Source organism: Eptesicus fuscus, chromosome 23 (assembly GCF_027574615.1).
Source record: "Eptesicus fuscus isolate TK198812 chromosome 23, DD_ASM_mEF_20220401, whole genome shotgun sequence".
Classification (NCBI taxonomy): Eukaryota; Metazoa; Chordata; class Mammalia; order Chiroptera; family Vespertilionidae; genus Eptesicus; species Eptesicus fuscus.
Genome location: NC_072495.1, coordinates 8602185 through 8617708, shown reverse-complemented (window position 1 = coordinate 8617708; position 15524 = coordinate 8602185). Strand labels below are relative to the sequence as shown.

Below are 15524 nucleotides of genomic sequence, written 5' to 3'. Positions count from 1 at the left end.
CCTTTCCAGCCAGCCAGCCCTCACCCAGCATTTATTGAGCACCTATTGTTTGCAAGCAACTGTGAATGAGATGAGGAGGGCTCGCACTTGTCTTCTCCGAAAGTCTCTGCCTCCTGGCCTAGGCCCCCCACCACACCCCGGGCAGGATGCTGCTGCTACCCCACTCACCTGGAGCAGGTGTGGGCGTTGGGGACTCGAGCTCTGGGCTGGCAAATTGGATTCTAGGAGAATCTGCTCTGGGTTGGTGTTTGGGCACTGCTCTTAGCTGCTGTGTGATCCTGGGCCTGTTTCTTACCCTCTCTGGGCCTCAGTGTCCCTCTGTGTACACTTCAGATTCCATGATTCCGTTCGGCTCAGAAATGGGCCCCACCTCACTCCCCGCCCCCAGAATAATTGAAGAAGAGAATGCTCCTCTAGAATGGTTTTAAGATCCTTCTTTAGACAGTCTCTGGGTCTTATTAATTCAGCCAAGCACTTACTGAGCACCTAGTATATGCCAGGCCCTGGACTGGGCAACGGGATTGTAAAGATGACCACGCTTCAAGCAGGCGACCCACCGGCACCTCACCCCATGCCTTGCGCCTGCTTGGGGTAAGGAGACCTCCTGGGTCCCCGGCGGGGGGCCTGGCGAGGATTTAGGGCGCCCCAGGGACTGGTGTGTGAGCGCCCAGGGCTGTGATCTGTCTCCTCCCCTTCCTCCTCCGCCCTCTCCTCCTCCCCGCCCCTGAGCGCGGCCGCGGCCGCCTCCCACCCGCGGGATCCCGGCGGCCGGCAGCCGGCTCACGCGTCCGTCCGTCGGCGGCGTAGTCTGTCCGCGCGTGGAAAGCCCAGCGGCCCGGCGCGGGCGGCCGCGGGAGGAAAGGGCGCGGAGGCGGGACCGCGGCTCCCTCCCTCCCGCTCCGGGAGGCGGCGGCGCCGAAGCGCGATCGGGAAGGCAGAGGAGAGGCAGAGGCGAGGCGGTGAGAGCGCGGGGCTGCGGGACCCCACCCCTGGCTCCTGCGGGCCCACGCGCGCTTTGGGAGGGCTGGGCTCGGGGAGGGGGTTCTCACCCCCAGGGCGGGAGCCAGGACGACCCAGCTCCGGCTTCATCTCCCAGGACGCGACCCCCGAGGGGCCTGGGCCGCGCCTGCAGCGCCGCGCATCCCCGCGCATCCCCGCGCACCCCGCATCCCCGGCTGGGGGAGGAGCGCGCCCGGGAAGCTGAGGAGGGGGCTTCGCAGGCGAGAGTCTCCGAAAACCCCCCCCCCGGCCCCAGCCCTGCCTCAGGCCTGCCCCTAGGGACCGCGGGCGGGACCCCTTTCACCCCCTTGCTGCCCACCCCCACCGGTTCCCCATTGTTCTCCGGCGATCGCTCTCCGGGGAAGGGAGAGGGGGTGCCGCGCTCTATTCTTAAAGGGCCCTCTCTCCTCCTTGTCTCCCGGCAGGTCGCGAGCACGCGTGGGGTGGGGCGTGCCCGCGGGCCCCCGCCCCCTGGGCCCTCCGCGCAGCTCGGGAGCCGCAGCCGGGAGGCCGGCTGGGGACACGCCGCCCCGCTCCCCCGTGCATTCCTCAGCCACCCAGGCCTCCCAGGACGCGTGGAGCAGGGCCCCGGGGGACAGGGACACCCCTGCCGGCAGGAGCCGTCGGTGGGGCGGCCGAGAGGAGGCCAGCAGCCCCACCGGACCGGGCGCAGGGCCTGGGACGCAGTTGCCAGCGCAGAGGGCTGGCTGGGCGCCGCAGAGAGCGGCAGGCTGGGCCCCGCCTCGGGGACAGGCCCTGCGCTGACCGGGAAGGAGGACAGACCAGCCGGCAAGAGGCTGGACCGGGAGCAGGGGCGGCTGCCTCTCTCCCTTCGCTGAGCCGAGGGAGCCAAGGAATTCAGAGCAACAACGTTTGTCATAAGAAAGACACTTGCTGTCGGAGCAGCACCGTCACCGAGACCGGCCGCGGGGACGGGTCCTGGAGCCTGGAACACGCCACACGCATGTAGCTGAGGCCCCTGGGCCTCCTGGAGGCCAGGCAGGCAGCACGGAGGCCACGCAGGCCTGGCTGCCTCCCTGGGGAGAGGGGACGTCCCCCGCCTGCTCCCCGGCCCCGGCGCTGGGCCAGTCACCGTGGGGTCCTGGCCCCCGAGGCGGCAGCGGCCATGTCCCGGCCAGGCCAGGGTGTCATGATGCAGGCGAACGGGCTGGGCTTCCCGCCGCAGAACGTGGCCCGCGTGGTGGTGTGGGAGTGGCTGAATGAGCACAACCGCTGGCGGCCCTACACGGCCACCGTGTGCCACCACATCGAGAACGTGCTCAAGGAGGACGCCCGCGGCTCCGTGGTCCTGGGGCAGGTGGACGCCCAGCTGGTGCCCTACATCATCGACCTGCAGTCCATGCACCAGTTTCGCCAGGACACAGGTGAGTGGACTGGCTACCCACCCCACCCACCCCACCCTGCCCCACCCCACCCCACCCCACCCCACCCAAGGGCCAGGCTGAGCCACTCACGCCACCAGCATCACTCCCTCGCACCACCTCTCCTGGTGAGATGCTGAAATCCCCCAGCATCCCTCAGGAGGGAGCCTGGGGCTTCAGGAAGGCCAGTCTGCTGATCCAACCTCCCCCCCCCCCCCCCCACCTCCCCCCAAAAAGGGACAGCCTGGCCTCGTCCAGTTTAAGAGTTCAGTCCCAATCCAGCCTCTTAGTTGCAGGGCCTTGGGCAAGTTACATCATCACCTCTCCGGGGCTCAGTTTCCTCATCTGTAAAATGGGTCCATAGCTCTCACCGCCGTGTGAGGATCGAATAAAACTGGGCTCACTGAGCACAGAACGTAGGACACTAGCGCTCAATTATCGCAGTGAAAGGACTTGCCATGCACTGCCTCACTTGATTCTTTTCCATCACGGGCAGTTCCATCTTATGATTGCGTTAGTATCAGCCGTCATCCCATTTTACAGAGGAAGCAACTGAGACTCACGCAGCTAAGGGATTTAAACTCAGAGCTGGGATACAAGCCCAGGCCACTGACTTCCACAGCCAAAGCTCTGAACTGGTACCCTATACTGGCTCCCCGTGCTGGTGGTGTCGGGATGGTATGATGCTGGTGGTGTTGATGGGGGGCGGGGCCGTAATGACGGAGGAGAGAGAGTCGGTGGTGGGAGTAGCGATTGTGGTGCTGACGGCTGTGTTGGTGGTTGTCTGGGGGTCGATGAGATGGGGTGGTGGTGATGGAGAGAATGAGGTTGGTGGCAGTCTTGGCGGTGGTGTGAGAGGTGACAATAGCGATAAAAATGGGGAGGCCCAGTCCCGGCATTTTGGTTCCGGAGACGTGCCATCACCGTGGCCATCTCCCCGCGTCGTTGCCTGGTGGTCTCTGTGCCAAGCTGGTGGGCAGTGCGGGATGGTGAGGCCCGGCCTCCTGGAGGCTGCCGACGGATCCTTGTCCTGATCGATCCCGAGGGCCAGTTGGTGGGGGTTTGGGGGCTTTGCTGGGAATCCCTGGATGGCAGAACCACATGGAACAGACAGTAGGACACGTCCCTTCTCTCTAGAACCGTGCCGTCCCATACGGCAGCCACGAACCCCAGGTGGCTATTGAAATTCACATGAATGAAAGTTAAACACAATTTAAAATTCAGTGCCTCGGTCCTGCTAGCCACTAGCAAGTGCTCAGTAGCCACCTGCGTCGCACGGCGGACCCACGGGACAGGCAGATCCAGAACGGGGCCATCACCGCCACGTGCCGGAGGGTCACTCTGCTCTAGGACGCTGCGCGGTGCCCACCGAATGGTCACCGAGTGTGGAAACCACAACAAATGGTTTATTGACGTTACTTCTCAGAACATCTATGTTCCCATAACTCCGGGCACTGACTGCGGCCCCTGGCGTGCGAGCTTTCATTCCCGCCACCATGTGACCGTTTATTCATTTCCTGCTGTGTGTCCGACCCTGTGCGGGGCCCTAGGCCACGGCCAGGAGCCGGCCCTGAGCAGAGGGTCACCACGGGGGCCCTCGGCTGGAGGTCCCGGTGGAGTTGGTGCAGTCGGAGAGCAAACACACACGTAATCTCACAGATCATCGGCTGCAGGTCTGCGAGCGTGAAATAAACCTGGCCTCGGGCTGGTCACGGAGGGCTCATTGAGGAAGGGGTGTTAGAACAGGAGTTTGAAGAGTGAGTGAAGGGCGCAGTGTTCCGGGCAGGGGGGACAGTGCAAAGGCCCTGTGGTAGGGAGGAGAGGGCGTCCAAATCCATTGCGTTTGGTGCGTAATTGTGGGGAAGGCGACACAAGATGAGGTGGGAGCCCGGCCTGGACGGCCACGAGAAGGACTTTAAATGTTTCGAACAAATCACCATGCTCTGGTTTCTCCCGGAGGCTGAGGTCGGCCGCAGGAGGTGGCTTTTCTCGCGGCTCCGAGTTTGGTGTTTTCTGCAGATTCAGAGCTAGTGCTGGATGGAAATGTTCCAGGGTCTGGTGTGGGGAGTTGGGTTCCTTAGAACAGGGGTAGTCCCACCCAAGGCTGCCTAGCTGGCCAATTTGTCTTTGATCCCCCCCACCCCTGTGTTGGGGCCCTTTTCTCTTCACAGCACCCCCACTTGGGGTCCTCGCTCCTCCATTCCCCCCTTCAGCAGGCCCTTCCTCTCCGCCGCACCTCGGCCACAGCGCAGCCTCTCTGGGTGCCCCAGAGGTTCAGCGTCAGTCCCTTCCCCACACCCCCTCCCGGAACTGCTCACTCCACACCTGCCCCTGTTTGCCGGAAAAGGGAAAAAAGCCCTCATCCCTCCGTGGGCTCCTGGGAGCCTGCCCAGACCCCAGCGAGGGAGGAAGACTGGGAACCTATGGGGCTGGTGGGGGACCTCGAAAGCCTGGCAAACTGCTAGAGGGCGGGGCACGATGCCTCCCCACCGGACATGTCCTAGTGTGCGCCCCACTTCTCCCAGGACATCTTGTCCTCATTGCTAATGGTCCAGGGAAGACCCTCAGGCAGGTGTCCTCACCTCCCCAGGCCTCAGTTTCCACATCTATGAAATGGACAACAGCGTCGCTATGCGAGGAAGGTTGTTGGGTTAATGGAAAGAACCAAGCCTGTTATTTTATCCCACAAACCTTGACTGATCGTGTGCTGAATATTATGGATGCACAAGACGAGTGGCAGAGCCTAAATCTTAAAATGATTCTCTCTTCTCTTCTCTTCTCTTCTCTTCTCTTCTCTTCTCTTCTCTTCTCTTCTCTTCTCTTCCCTTCTCTTTCCTCCTCTCTCTCTCTCTCTCCCCCTCCCTCCCTCCCCCCCCACAAAACAATATAAAGTTGTAAAACCCAAAGCTTGCATATATGTACTGAAATAGACACAGCTTCTATCTAGATCTTGTCATTGTAAAATTCTTGACACGTCCCTTGAGGCCGAACTTGAACTTGGGGGATACAGCAGCATGCCCAGCTTTGCTAGTGCCCTAACATTGGAGCCAGCAGGCTTCCCAAGAAGGTCAGACAGGACCTTTTTGGCCTGTGTGGGCCCCACAGTCTCTGCTGAAACAGCTCGCCGCCGCCGCCGCCGCGGTAGCGTAGGAGCAGGGAAGGTGTGTAGATGAATGAAGGCGGCCGTGTTCTCACGCTCAGCTCGCGAGCCGCACAAAAGCAGGCGGAAGGCAGTGGCCTGGGCTGCAGGGTGCCAACCCCTGCCCATCATGTTCTTATCCTGCACGTGGAGCAAGCCAGCACTGGTGCCACGGCTCGCCCGGCGCGGCGTATGCTGAGATGCAGGCCTGTGGTGTGTGCGGGTGTGGCACACACAGCACCAGCCCGCGTGAACGCCGCCGGGAAAGGAAATCCAGGTGACAGGCTTGGACCGCAGGCCGGGGCTGCTGTTTGTTCAGCCGGCGCCCCCTCACCTCTCCCTCATGGGCTGCTGCCATTGCTCCCCACGGCATGTGAGGTTCCCTTTGAAGCCTGGCAGGTCCATGTGGCGGGGAATGCGGTGACCCTGGGCCACATGACCCCCCCCGGAGGGGCATTTGCCAGCCCCACCCCTTCCCCCGGAGCCTGGGTTTTCCACGCGGTCCCCACAGCTGGACAGAGATGTGACTTAGCCGCTTTCCCGGCAATTCCCAGATTCCTCCCTGGGCTCCCGTGGCGGGGGCAGGGCGGAGGGGCACCTTTCTGACTGCCGGTGTCTCCCACCCTCCTCTCCCTCTGCGGCTGGGGGAGCGTATGGCAGCCTTCTGCCCATTCTGTAGCTGGGACAGCTGAGGCTGGGGGAGGCCAGGCTGGGGACCATCCACAACTGCTGTCCCCAAGGCTCAAACCACGACTGTGCCTGCGCTCCCAAGCTGCCAGGCTGGAGTAACAGGTGGCCCCTGGCTTCCGAATCTCCCAAGCCCACACCATCCCTTGGATGGGGGGCCTGGGCTCCACTCAGGCCCGGTCCCCGCCTTTATGGGCACATCTGTCTGAAGAGTCCGACCTATAGCTGTGATGGGAGGTGGTGGGAGACTGGGTGGGGCCGGCCGGAAGGAGGAGCAGTCATCACCAGGGAAAACACGGCCGGAATGTAGACTCCTAGGCAGGTCATTGTACAGATAGAAGACTGAGGCTCAGAGAGGGTGAGTAACCTGCCCAGGGTAACACAGCCCAGCCATCCCAAGCTGGAACCCAGGCCTTTCAAACAGTTCTCAGGGATGAAGAACAAGGTGACCTTCAATGCTGGGCTGAGAAAGTCCCCTCTCCCTTCCCCCCTTGAGAACCGAGTTGGGATTTGTTGTCAGGGTTTCTACCAAGTCAGGAACAGCCAGTGCAACCCAGAGGCCTCCAGGGCCAGCTCCCTCGTTGCAGGACCCTTTGGGACCCTCTCCCAGCCAAGCACGGAGGCACAGGGCGCTGGGCCTGACATCAGGGCGAGAGGGTTATGCATGTTTGGGTGGGGAGGTGTCTGTTCCATGTGGTGCAGGTTCGTCCACACACGGGTGTCTTTCATTCCCACCTGTCACACTGCCTCCATTTCCACCATTGCAGAGCCTCCTCCCCACCCCCCCCACCCCCACCTTTTGGCCTCTGGCTGCTTGTCTGGCTCCGGAGTCTCTTCTGACACCATCAGTCCATCCTCACTTTTATTTACAGTCAGAGGTGCCTGCTCAGGGCCAGGCCCTGGGCTGGGTCCTGGGGACCCCTGCCTAATGCATGTAGGAGCCCAGGGGAGGCAACGGCCGAGAAAATGATGGGAATAGCAGCTGAGCCCTCTGACCGTGAGGCCACAGATAGAGATCTTGGGGGGCTCTGTGACCACGGGCAAGCCCCTCCCCCTCTCGGAGCCTCCGTTCCTTGCCCTAAAATGGGAACAAGAATAGGCCCTGCCAGAGAGGGTTGTCGTGAGGATTACATGAGGTAATACAGGGAAAGCACAAAGAACATCACTTTGCACGTAATTAGCACTCACGCTCAAGTAGGAAACACGTAAGTGCCTCATAGGAGAGGTACCTGGGGCGGGCGATGGGGGAAGTGTGTGCCTGAGGCCCACACTTCCTGGAGGGGGAGTCCTCGGCAGGTCTGTATGGTTTGAGGAACGCTTTGAGGTGGAGGGAACAGCGTCAGCAAGATCCCGGACAAGACCTGGGGCCCGGGTGGGGTGGGAGGCTGTGACAGGAGAGAGGAGGAGGGGGGAGGGGGGAAGGGAGGCCTCTTGGGTCCCCTGGGGCCTGGCTGGGCTGCCAGCTGCTGCTTTTTAGTGGTCAGGCCCCAAGGGACCCAGAGCCACGCTGCAGAACCAGCCCTGTTAATTACGGGTCCTCAGAGGCCGGAGCTGGAGCTGAGGCAGACACTTCCTCACAGTCCGCGGGCTCTCGCCACCAGCCAGCAGGCATCGCCCCCTTTGTCACTTAGCAAGGCTGAGGCGCAGAGGGAGCCACCCGCCCCAGCAAGGAAGAGGTGGGCCGGGGATTCAGATTCCGGTCGGCAAGCGCCCACCCCGCCGGTCCCAGCACCTTGGACAGCGCCGTCAGGGCTCTGCCCACTCCTGCAGGGTTAGGGGTGCGGGATCCTGGGTCAGATCCTCCTCCCGGCCCCTCTCTCCCCCCTCACGCTCCTGTCCCCCTTCTCCCCTCTCCATCCTCTCCTGCTCTCTCCCAGCCCTCCAGCCTCATGGGTCTAAGGGAGCTGTAGAGTCCGACCTAGAGATGCGGGAGGTGATAGAAGCTGTGATGGGAGGTGATGGGCTGGAGTAGGGAGGTGATGGGGAAGGCGATGAGAGCTGGGGTGGGGGAGGGATGGGAGGCCATGGGGGCTGTGATTGGAGCTACTCATGGTAAGGTGGAGGGAGGGGGCACGAAGAAGCGGGTCAGCTGGGGAGGGTAACAGCGCTGTCTGTCGTGGGGAGGTGATGGGAGAGGTGACAGGGATGCCGTGGGGGCTGTGACCGAGGGTGATGAAGAAGGTGAGCGTGTAGGGGAGGCATGGGGTTCTATGGGGAGGTGACAGAGGATGTGGTGAGCGGGTGGTGAGGAGGGGCCAGCGTGGGAAGGGGATGGGCAGGGCTGGTCACAGGGGCGGCGCCCATTCAGGCTGTGGACAATGGGTCCCTAGCTTCCTCCTCAGCGTGGAGTTGTCAGGGTGTGGAGGTGCCCAGAGCCCTCCAAGACCTCCCTCCCGCCACGTCTGTCTTCCTCCTTCCTCTCATGCCTTTATCACGCTCCGTGGGAACCGCTCCCCAGGACAGCTGACTGCCCCCCCCCCACCATCCCATCCAGCCTCCCCGCTGCCCCTGACTGATACCAGCCAAGAACATGGGGCCCCAGATCTGGAGCTGTCTGCCTCAGGGAGCCTAGTTGGTGAGGCCCAGACTCCAGACTTCCTAGCTGCTCTCCAGGGATGGGGGCGGGGAGGGGTGTGACTTTGGGTAAACCACATTCCCTCCCTCAGCCTCAGTTTCCCCCTCTAATATGGGTCCAACTACACCGCGTGGGATTTTGGTCAGTAGTAATTCATTTATTCAGCGGGAATTTAATGAGCACCTACTGTGTGCCAGACACGGTCCTTAGTACCATGGGTGCAGAGTGAGTAGGAAGACACAGACTGCTGCCCTCAGAGCCTTCTGTTCTGGTGGGTGAGGTGGCAGGTGCCACAGGAGCCGCACACTGAGGAGGTGCCGGGACGCGGGGCTATTCCCGACCCTGCAGCCTCAGGAGCCCCAGGTCCTGTGTGGCTGCGCCCATTCGAGCCAAATGCCTACCTCTCTGGGCTCCTCCCATTGTCTCTCTGGAGCTGCGCCAGGCTGCCACCTCCACCTGCCCAGGCAGGAGTGGCCGGCAGGTGATGGGGTCCCGGAGGGAGTCGGGCACCAGGCCTGGAGCTGAGCGCCCTGAAACGCAGAACAAAGGACGAGGCAGTCAGAGGAGGCAGCACTGGCGGCCACCACGGTCCTGCCAGCAGCCGCGGCACAGCCACCCTCTCCCGGTGACAGGCTGGGCCTGCCGCCACCAGCCCTCATCCCTGCTCCCTCCGACGGCAAGCCGAGCGCCGGGGGAGACCTCGAATTTACCCGAAATCACACCGTTCTGGAGCCCTTCCCACTCTTCTCTTCTGGGGAACAAAGCTTCATTCATTCCAGGTGCTGGTCACCGGGTCCTGTGGGAATGGGAGTCAAGGGGCCTGGGGTCAAGGTGTACCTCTAATTTGTAAGTGATTTGGGCCATGACACACACACACTCACTCTCTCTCTCCCTCTCTCTCCCTCTCTCTCTCTCAGAATCAGTTTCCCCATCTAGACAGAGACTGGGAATTGAGATGGTTACAGGCCTGGGCAGCTAACAGAAGTGTGTGCAGTGGCTGGGAAGGCAAAGGTTTTCAAATGTTGTTCTCTGGTGCCTGGCACACAGTAGGTGCTCAATAAATACTTGAAGACACGAACGAGGCCACTGTGGCTCAGCTTCCATGAACCCTTGCCAAGAAGGCCAATCCTTGTGGCCACATCTTTGGATATCTTGGTGTCGTTGAAATCCAGGCTTGAGCGAGCCCACCCCAATGTTTAAATGCCTGGTCATTGCCACTATGCCAGGGGGTCTAAACCCAAATGGAACCCAGACGGCCTGGCTCAGTGGTTGAGCATCAACCTATGAACCAGGAGGTCACGGTTCTATTCCCCGGTCAAGGCACAGGCCCAGGTTGCAGGCTCAATCTCCAGTGGGGAATGTGCAGGAGGCAGCCGATCAATGAGTCTCTCTCGTCATTGATGTTTCCATCTCTCTCTTCCTCTCCCTTCCTCTCTGAAATCAATAAAAAATATATATATTTTTAAAAATAAGAATAAGTTTTAAAAACCCAAATGGATTGGGAGCCAGATGACTGGGAAGACCCCACACAGAACCGTAAAGTGGGGAGAGCCAGCTTCCGGCGGCCAGCGGCCTCAGGGTGAAGGTGGTGACCTCTCTGACTGCCCTGCAGCCCCTCGGCCTCCCCGGGCACGGCTGGAGAGCCCCCTCCCCCTCCCCCTCCATCCCCACTGCCCTGGCCCAGCAGCCAGCGGACCCTGCGGAGCCTGGCCAGCCTCAGACGTGCAGAAACCGCTAATGGGCTGTTGCTCAGCCTGACAAGCCCACTGGGAGAGCTTGGTGGAAATAGAACACTGCGGGATTATTGATCCCAGGGCGGAGGGGTGGCACCTGGCCGCAGACTGCAGTTCGGACCCCAGCCGGGCCCCTGCCCCAGCCAGACCTCCGTGCCTCCCAAGGAGTCCTGGGAGTCAGCCAGCCCTGAGGGTCCTCAGTTTGGGGGTTGGGGGGGGGGGGGCGTTAAGGGAGACGCGCTGGGTCACAACGTGAGTTCTCTGAATGCAGACAGTTGTTAGGGTTACTTCTGGGTTGGTGGAGGATTCGGCCAAGTCCCTTCTGGGGCCCGGCATCCAGTGGGTGCTCAGTTCATGCTTAACCCTCTGCCCAGCCCCTAGTCACGGGCCTCCGCCTGCCGCGGGACTCCCCCACCTGACAGGATGTCCCATGACTGCCTCCCACAGGCCCCTTCCCGTCAGGGTCTGCGGGCCCCCAAGCTGAGGTCACTTCCCTCCGGGAAGCCACCCCCGGGGGAGGGCTCCCTGCTGGGCCGGGGAAGGAACCCTTTGGAGGCTGAGGGGCAGGCAGGAGGGCTCAGGGGCCCCTCATTTCTCTACAGAGATAGCTTCTTCTTGAGGCAAAAAGCTGGGTCCTGAGACACCCACACACCGACCTGCAGGCAGAGGGTCAGATCGGGACCACGTTCTCAGAGCAGGAAGCTCTCACCGCAAAGCTGAGGGCAAAGCTGAGGTAGTGAGTTCCCCGTCGCTGGAGGTATCCTAGGCCGGGCTACCACTAAGCCGAGTTGAACCCCTAAGCACCAGTCCATTCCTGGCCTTTCCTTGAATACAGGAATGGAGCATCCTTCCCAGCCCCCCAAGATTACACTTCTCTGGGCCTTGGTTGCCTCCTCTGTAAAACAGAAATAAATGCTGGTCCCTCCCTGGAAGAGACCCTGTGAGCATAAAGTGAGTTCGCGCAAGGAAAGTACTGAGCACAGCACCTGGCCGTTGTGGGTGCTCCGTCAACACTGGCTCTGTTGACAGTCCCGTAGCTACTGTTCGCCTCATGGTCTCTCCTCTCCGCTCCCCATCTCCTGGCCTCACTCCCTTGTTCTCACTCTACCGTCTCAGCCTCGCGGTTTGGGGATTTTGTTTCTTTATGTCTCCCAAACTGGCTCTCTCTCCGCAGCTGTCCTATATCTGCCCCAGCGGCTCCCACTTTGATCTTGGCCTCTGGCAGTCTCTCTCGCCTGTGGTCTCTGTCTCGGTGCCTATCTCTCCCTCTCTCTCTCTGGGTCTCCATCTCTCTCTTGTCTCTGCCCCAGGCGTGAACTGGTCACTGGCGGCCGTGGCTGCGGCCGCCCCCACACCCGGTCTCAGGGGGCCCAGCTCCTGCAACCCTCCCGCTGACCTTCGGCCAAAGCCTCTTTCCCCTCGGTTCAGCTGGAACAAGATTGGAATTTTGCAACCAAACATTCCTAAGGAACGGAGGAGGGGGTGGGGGACAGACAACAAAAGCAGACGCACAAAAACAGGCCCAGAAATGGAGCGTGCCTGACCCGCGCTCCGCACTGCCATGGGGACAGGCCCTGGCGGCCAGCACAGCCGGGCGCCCTCGAGGCCCAGGAGGCGGGAGGGGCGGGGCCTGCTCAAGGACACCCAGCGAGTGGGTCAGTGAGAAAGCCCAGCCGCCCTCCACGCCGCCGGGCTGAGGCCCTCCCCGACTCCCGGGCTGAAGAACCTCCAGCCCCATCTTAGACCCATTGTTCTGGCTGAAAATCTAGGCCAAGGCCGCGGTGGCGGAGAAGGCATTATTTCCGCCTCTGCTCCCTGGAACACCTCGAGATTGCAGCCCAGGCAGGTCACCAGGGAGCCAGCTGGCCCCCCTCGGCCTGGTGCGGGGCCAGGGCCAGCGGGAGAGGTGGACGGGCGGGCAGCAGCGGGCGTGGTGGGGCGCAGCGCTCCGGCGGGAGGACGGCAGCTGCCCTAATTACTCCGGCTCTCCAGGTTCCAATCTCGTTTGAAAAGGACTCCGGGGACGCAGCCTTTAATAACTACCAGTAAACAGGCAGGAAAATCGATACCTGGTAAATAGAGCCCTGGAGAGAGGGCCGACTGGGCGGGCGGGCGGGCTCTGGCCAGGCCCAGAGGAGCTCCCAGAGTCCTTTGTTGTAGAGCTGGCCAAGGCTGCCCTCCGGAACCTTGTCCCCAGCCCTGGCCCCAGGGGCCCCTGTGTGCTTTGGCTCCTGGTCCAGTCTCCACTCCCTCTCCATGAACACGCCTCCTCCTCCTCCTTCCCCGCCATCTGAGCCCTGACCTGTGCCAAGGAGGCTGCCTGTTTCCGTTGCAGATGCCTCCTTTGTGCCGGGCTTTGTGCCTCGTACTGGTAACACCGATCTGGTCCTTATCCTCCTCAAAGCCATCAACCAGTGAGGACGATTAAGAACAAAAACGAATAACTGAATCACAGTACAAGGGTAGACATGCAAGAAGAGCTGTATACAGCCGTGAACAGAAAAGCACTTCCTGGAGGAGATGAGCGTGTGGAGGGTTTTGTTGGGTGAATAGGAGTTTGCAAAGTGAACAAGGGCTGGGAGAGGGTGAATGTGGGTAATTGTGTAATAACAACAGGCATCTTCGCTAACGTCCACCTGGCACTTACTCTAGCCCAGCGCTCTGCCAAGCACCCATGACATACACTATCTCACTTTGTCCCACAGTTGGTGTCACTACCCCCATTTTACAGATGAGAACCCTGAGGCTATATGTGGATCCAGAATTTGCACCTGGCCTGTGAGACTTCTGAGTTGTTTCAACCACTTCACTCTGCATCTCCCACACCTGACCCTGCTCTGCCGGTCCCAAGACTTGGCACCCAGAGGTGGTTAAATAAAGCGAGTCCCCATCCCTTCTCTTTCCTTCCCTTCCCATCCAGGGCTCACACCTTCCAGGTAACATAGCACCTTGACCCTCTGCAGGAGGCTAAGGGCGCTACTTTAGGCATATCAGACCTGAAGATCAATCTCTCATGAGCCCCCATTTTGCAGACAGGGAAACTGAGGCCCTGGGAGGAGAAGACCAGCACTCGGGAGCAGAGGCAGGAACAGGACCTGGGATTTCCCCTCTAAGTCATCCCCTCTCAGGCCTGCCCTGGAAGAACACTGTTGTCAAGGGAAAAAAAATCAATATGCACACACTCCATTAAAATGATAAATCAGACATCCGAAGGAGGCTGCCCGGAGGCCCTGGGGAACTTTTCATGTGATTGGTTGGAACATCACAGGAGCCCAGGGACCCATCCCCTCCCTGCTTCTCCCACACCAGCAGCTGCAGCTCTGTGCCTCGATTTCCTCAGCTCTTGGGGTCTAGGCGGCTGACACAGGGTAGAGCAAGTCCATAGCCCTTGGATTCTAAGTTCTAACAGAGAGAGCCAGCCAGCGTGGCACCGTGGTTGAGCATTGACCTATGACCCAGGAGGTCACGGTTCAATTCCTGATCAGGGCACATGCCCGGGGTTGCGGGCTCGATCCTCAGTGGGGGGCGTGCAGGAGGCAGCCCATCAATGGTTCACTCTCATCATTGATGTTTCTATCTCCCTCTCCCTTCCTCTCTGAAATCAATAAAAAAATGTACTTAAAAAATAAATTCGAACAGAGAGAGAGCAGGACCCAAGTGAGAACAGTCAGAGGAATCTGAGCAAGTGGAGTGTGGGGGAAAGGGGGGTGGATCATGATGGGTCCCCACCCATCTGGCTGCAGATTCCTGGGCCAGGCTCCCTGGGGGATGCCAACTACCAATGGAAACACGGTCGTGAGGGCCTGCTGTGTGCCAGGCACCGTGCTAGACCCTTGGGATGCAGCAGCCACGAGCAAAGCAATCAAGATCTCTGTCCCCGTGGGCTGACGGCCTCGTGGGCGGTGACAGAGAGGGGAGACAGTGTGCAGCTGATACGTCAGGGCAGGCCGTGCTAGGAGCCAGGCGGATGGGAAAGGGAGGGCAGCCGTTCCGGGGGTCTGGGAAGGTCTTGAACGGAGATCTGAGAGAAAGGAGGGAGGGAACGATGGGAGCTTCTAGGCGTGGCTATGCCTTTTCCCGGGGAGGGGACAGCGAATGCAAAGGCCCTGAGGCTGGCAGCGTTTGGGGTGTTTGAGGAGCAGCAAGCAGGTGAGGGGGCTGGAGTGGAGTGAGCGGGGCACTGTGTGGACCACGTGGGGCCTCATAGGTCATGGCCAGGACTTTCATGCCACGGGAGCCGGGGAGGGTTGGGGGCAGAAGAAGGATGCCAGCTGCCTCGCACTGAGCAGGGTCCCTCCGGCTGCCATGTGGGGAACACGGTACAGAAGGCACGGCCAGAAGCAGAGACCGGCCACGAGTCTACAGCGATGGTCCAGGCGGGAGACAGGCAGCGGCTCGGGGTGGGGAGGACCGGTGCCGTGGGAGGGGAAGGGTCCGAGGTGGGAGGTATCTGAAGGTGGAGGTGACTGGATTTACTGAGAGACTAGACATGGGGTATGAGGGAAGAAGCGAAGCCCACGTTTGGGGGTTTGGTGGCGCAAGCAGCGGGAAGGACAGAGCTTCCAGTAACGCAGCAAAGAAGACTTGAGGAGGAGCGGGTTCGGGTGGGGACAGATCGGAGCTGTGCTTTAGCGGAACTAAGGTCAGGAAGGTGCCGAGGGGGCAACTGGACACACGCGCCTGGCTCTCAGCGGAGAAGATGTGTCGGGAAATGACCAACTTTAGAATCATCAGAGACGAGGCAGTCTTTGTCGTGATGGTTCCTTTTATCAGCCCCACAAGGAAAGCCTGCTTGTGCCCATTTTAGAGATGCGGACAGGGAGGCTCAGAGACGTTGAGTCGCCTGACCATCTTCATAAAGCTGGAAAGTCAGGACCTGAAATGAGGTCAGCCTGCCTCCCGGCCCCGGGGCCCCGCCCACACCCTGTGCTCTGTGGCTCTTCTCACCGAATCCTCCCAGCAGCCCTAGGTGAGAGGGGCAGGGTGAGTCACAAACTAGCATCACCTTC

At 60.9% G+C, this 15524-nt stretch overlaps 1 protein-coding gene across 1 annotated transcript in view; it reads left to right on the top strand.

Annotated features, from left to right (window-relative positions):
• Nucleotides 1-762: 762 nt before the first annotated feature.
• DTX1 (deltex E3 ubiquitin ligase 1) overlaps nt 763-15524 on the top strand; it is a 31525-nt gene continuing 16763 nt past the window's right edge. The window contains exons 1-2 of the mRNA XM_054712787.1: nt 763-959; nt 1425-2384. Of these exons, the coding sequence (XP_054568762.1) occupies nt 2126-2384 (259 nt within the window). The 5' untranslated portion in view covers nt 763-959; nt 1425-2125. The remainder of the gene's footprint in view (nt 960-1424; nt 2385-15524) is intronic.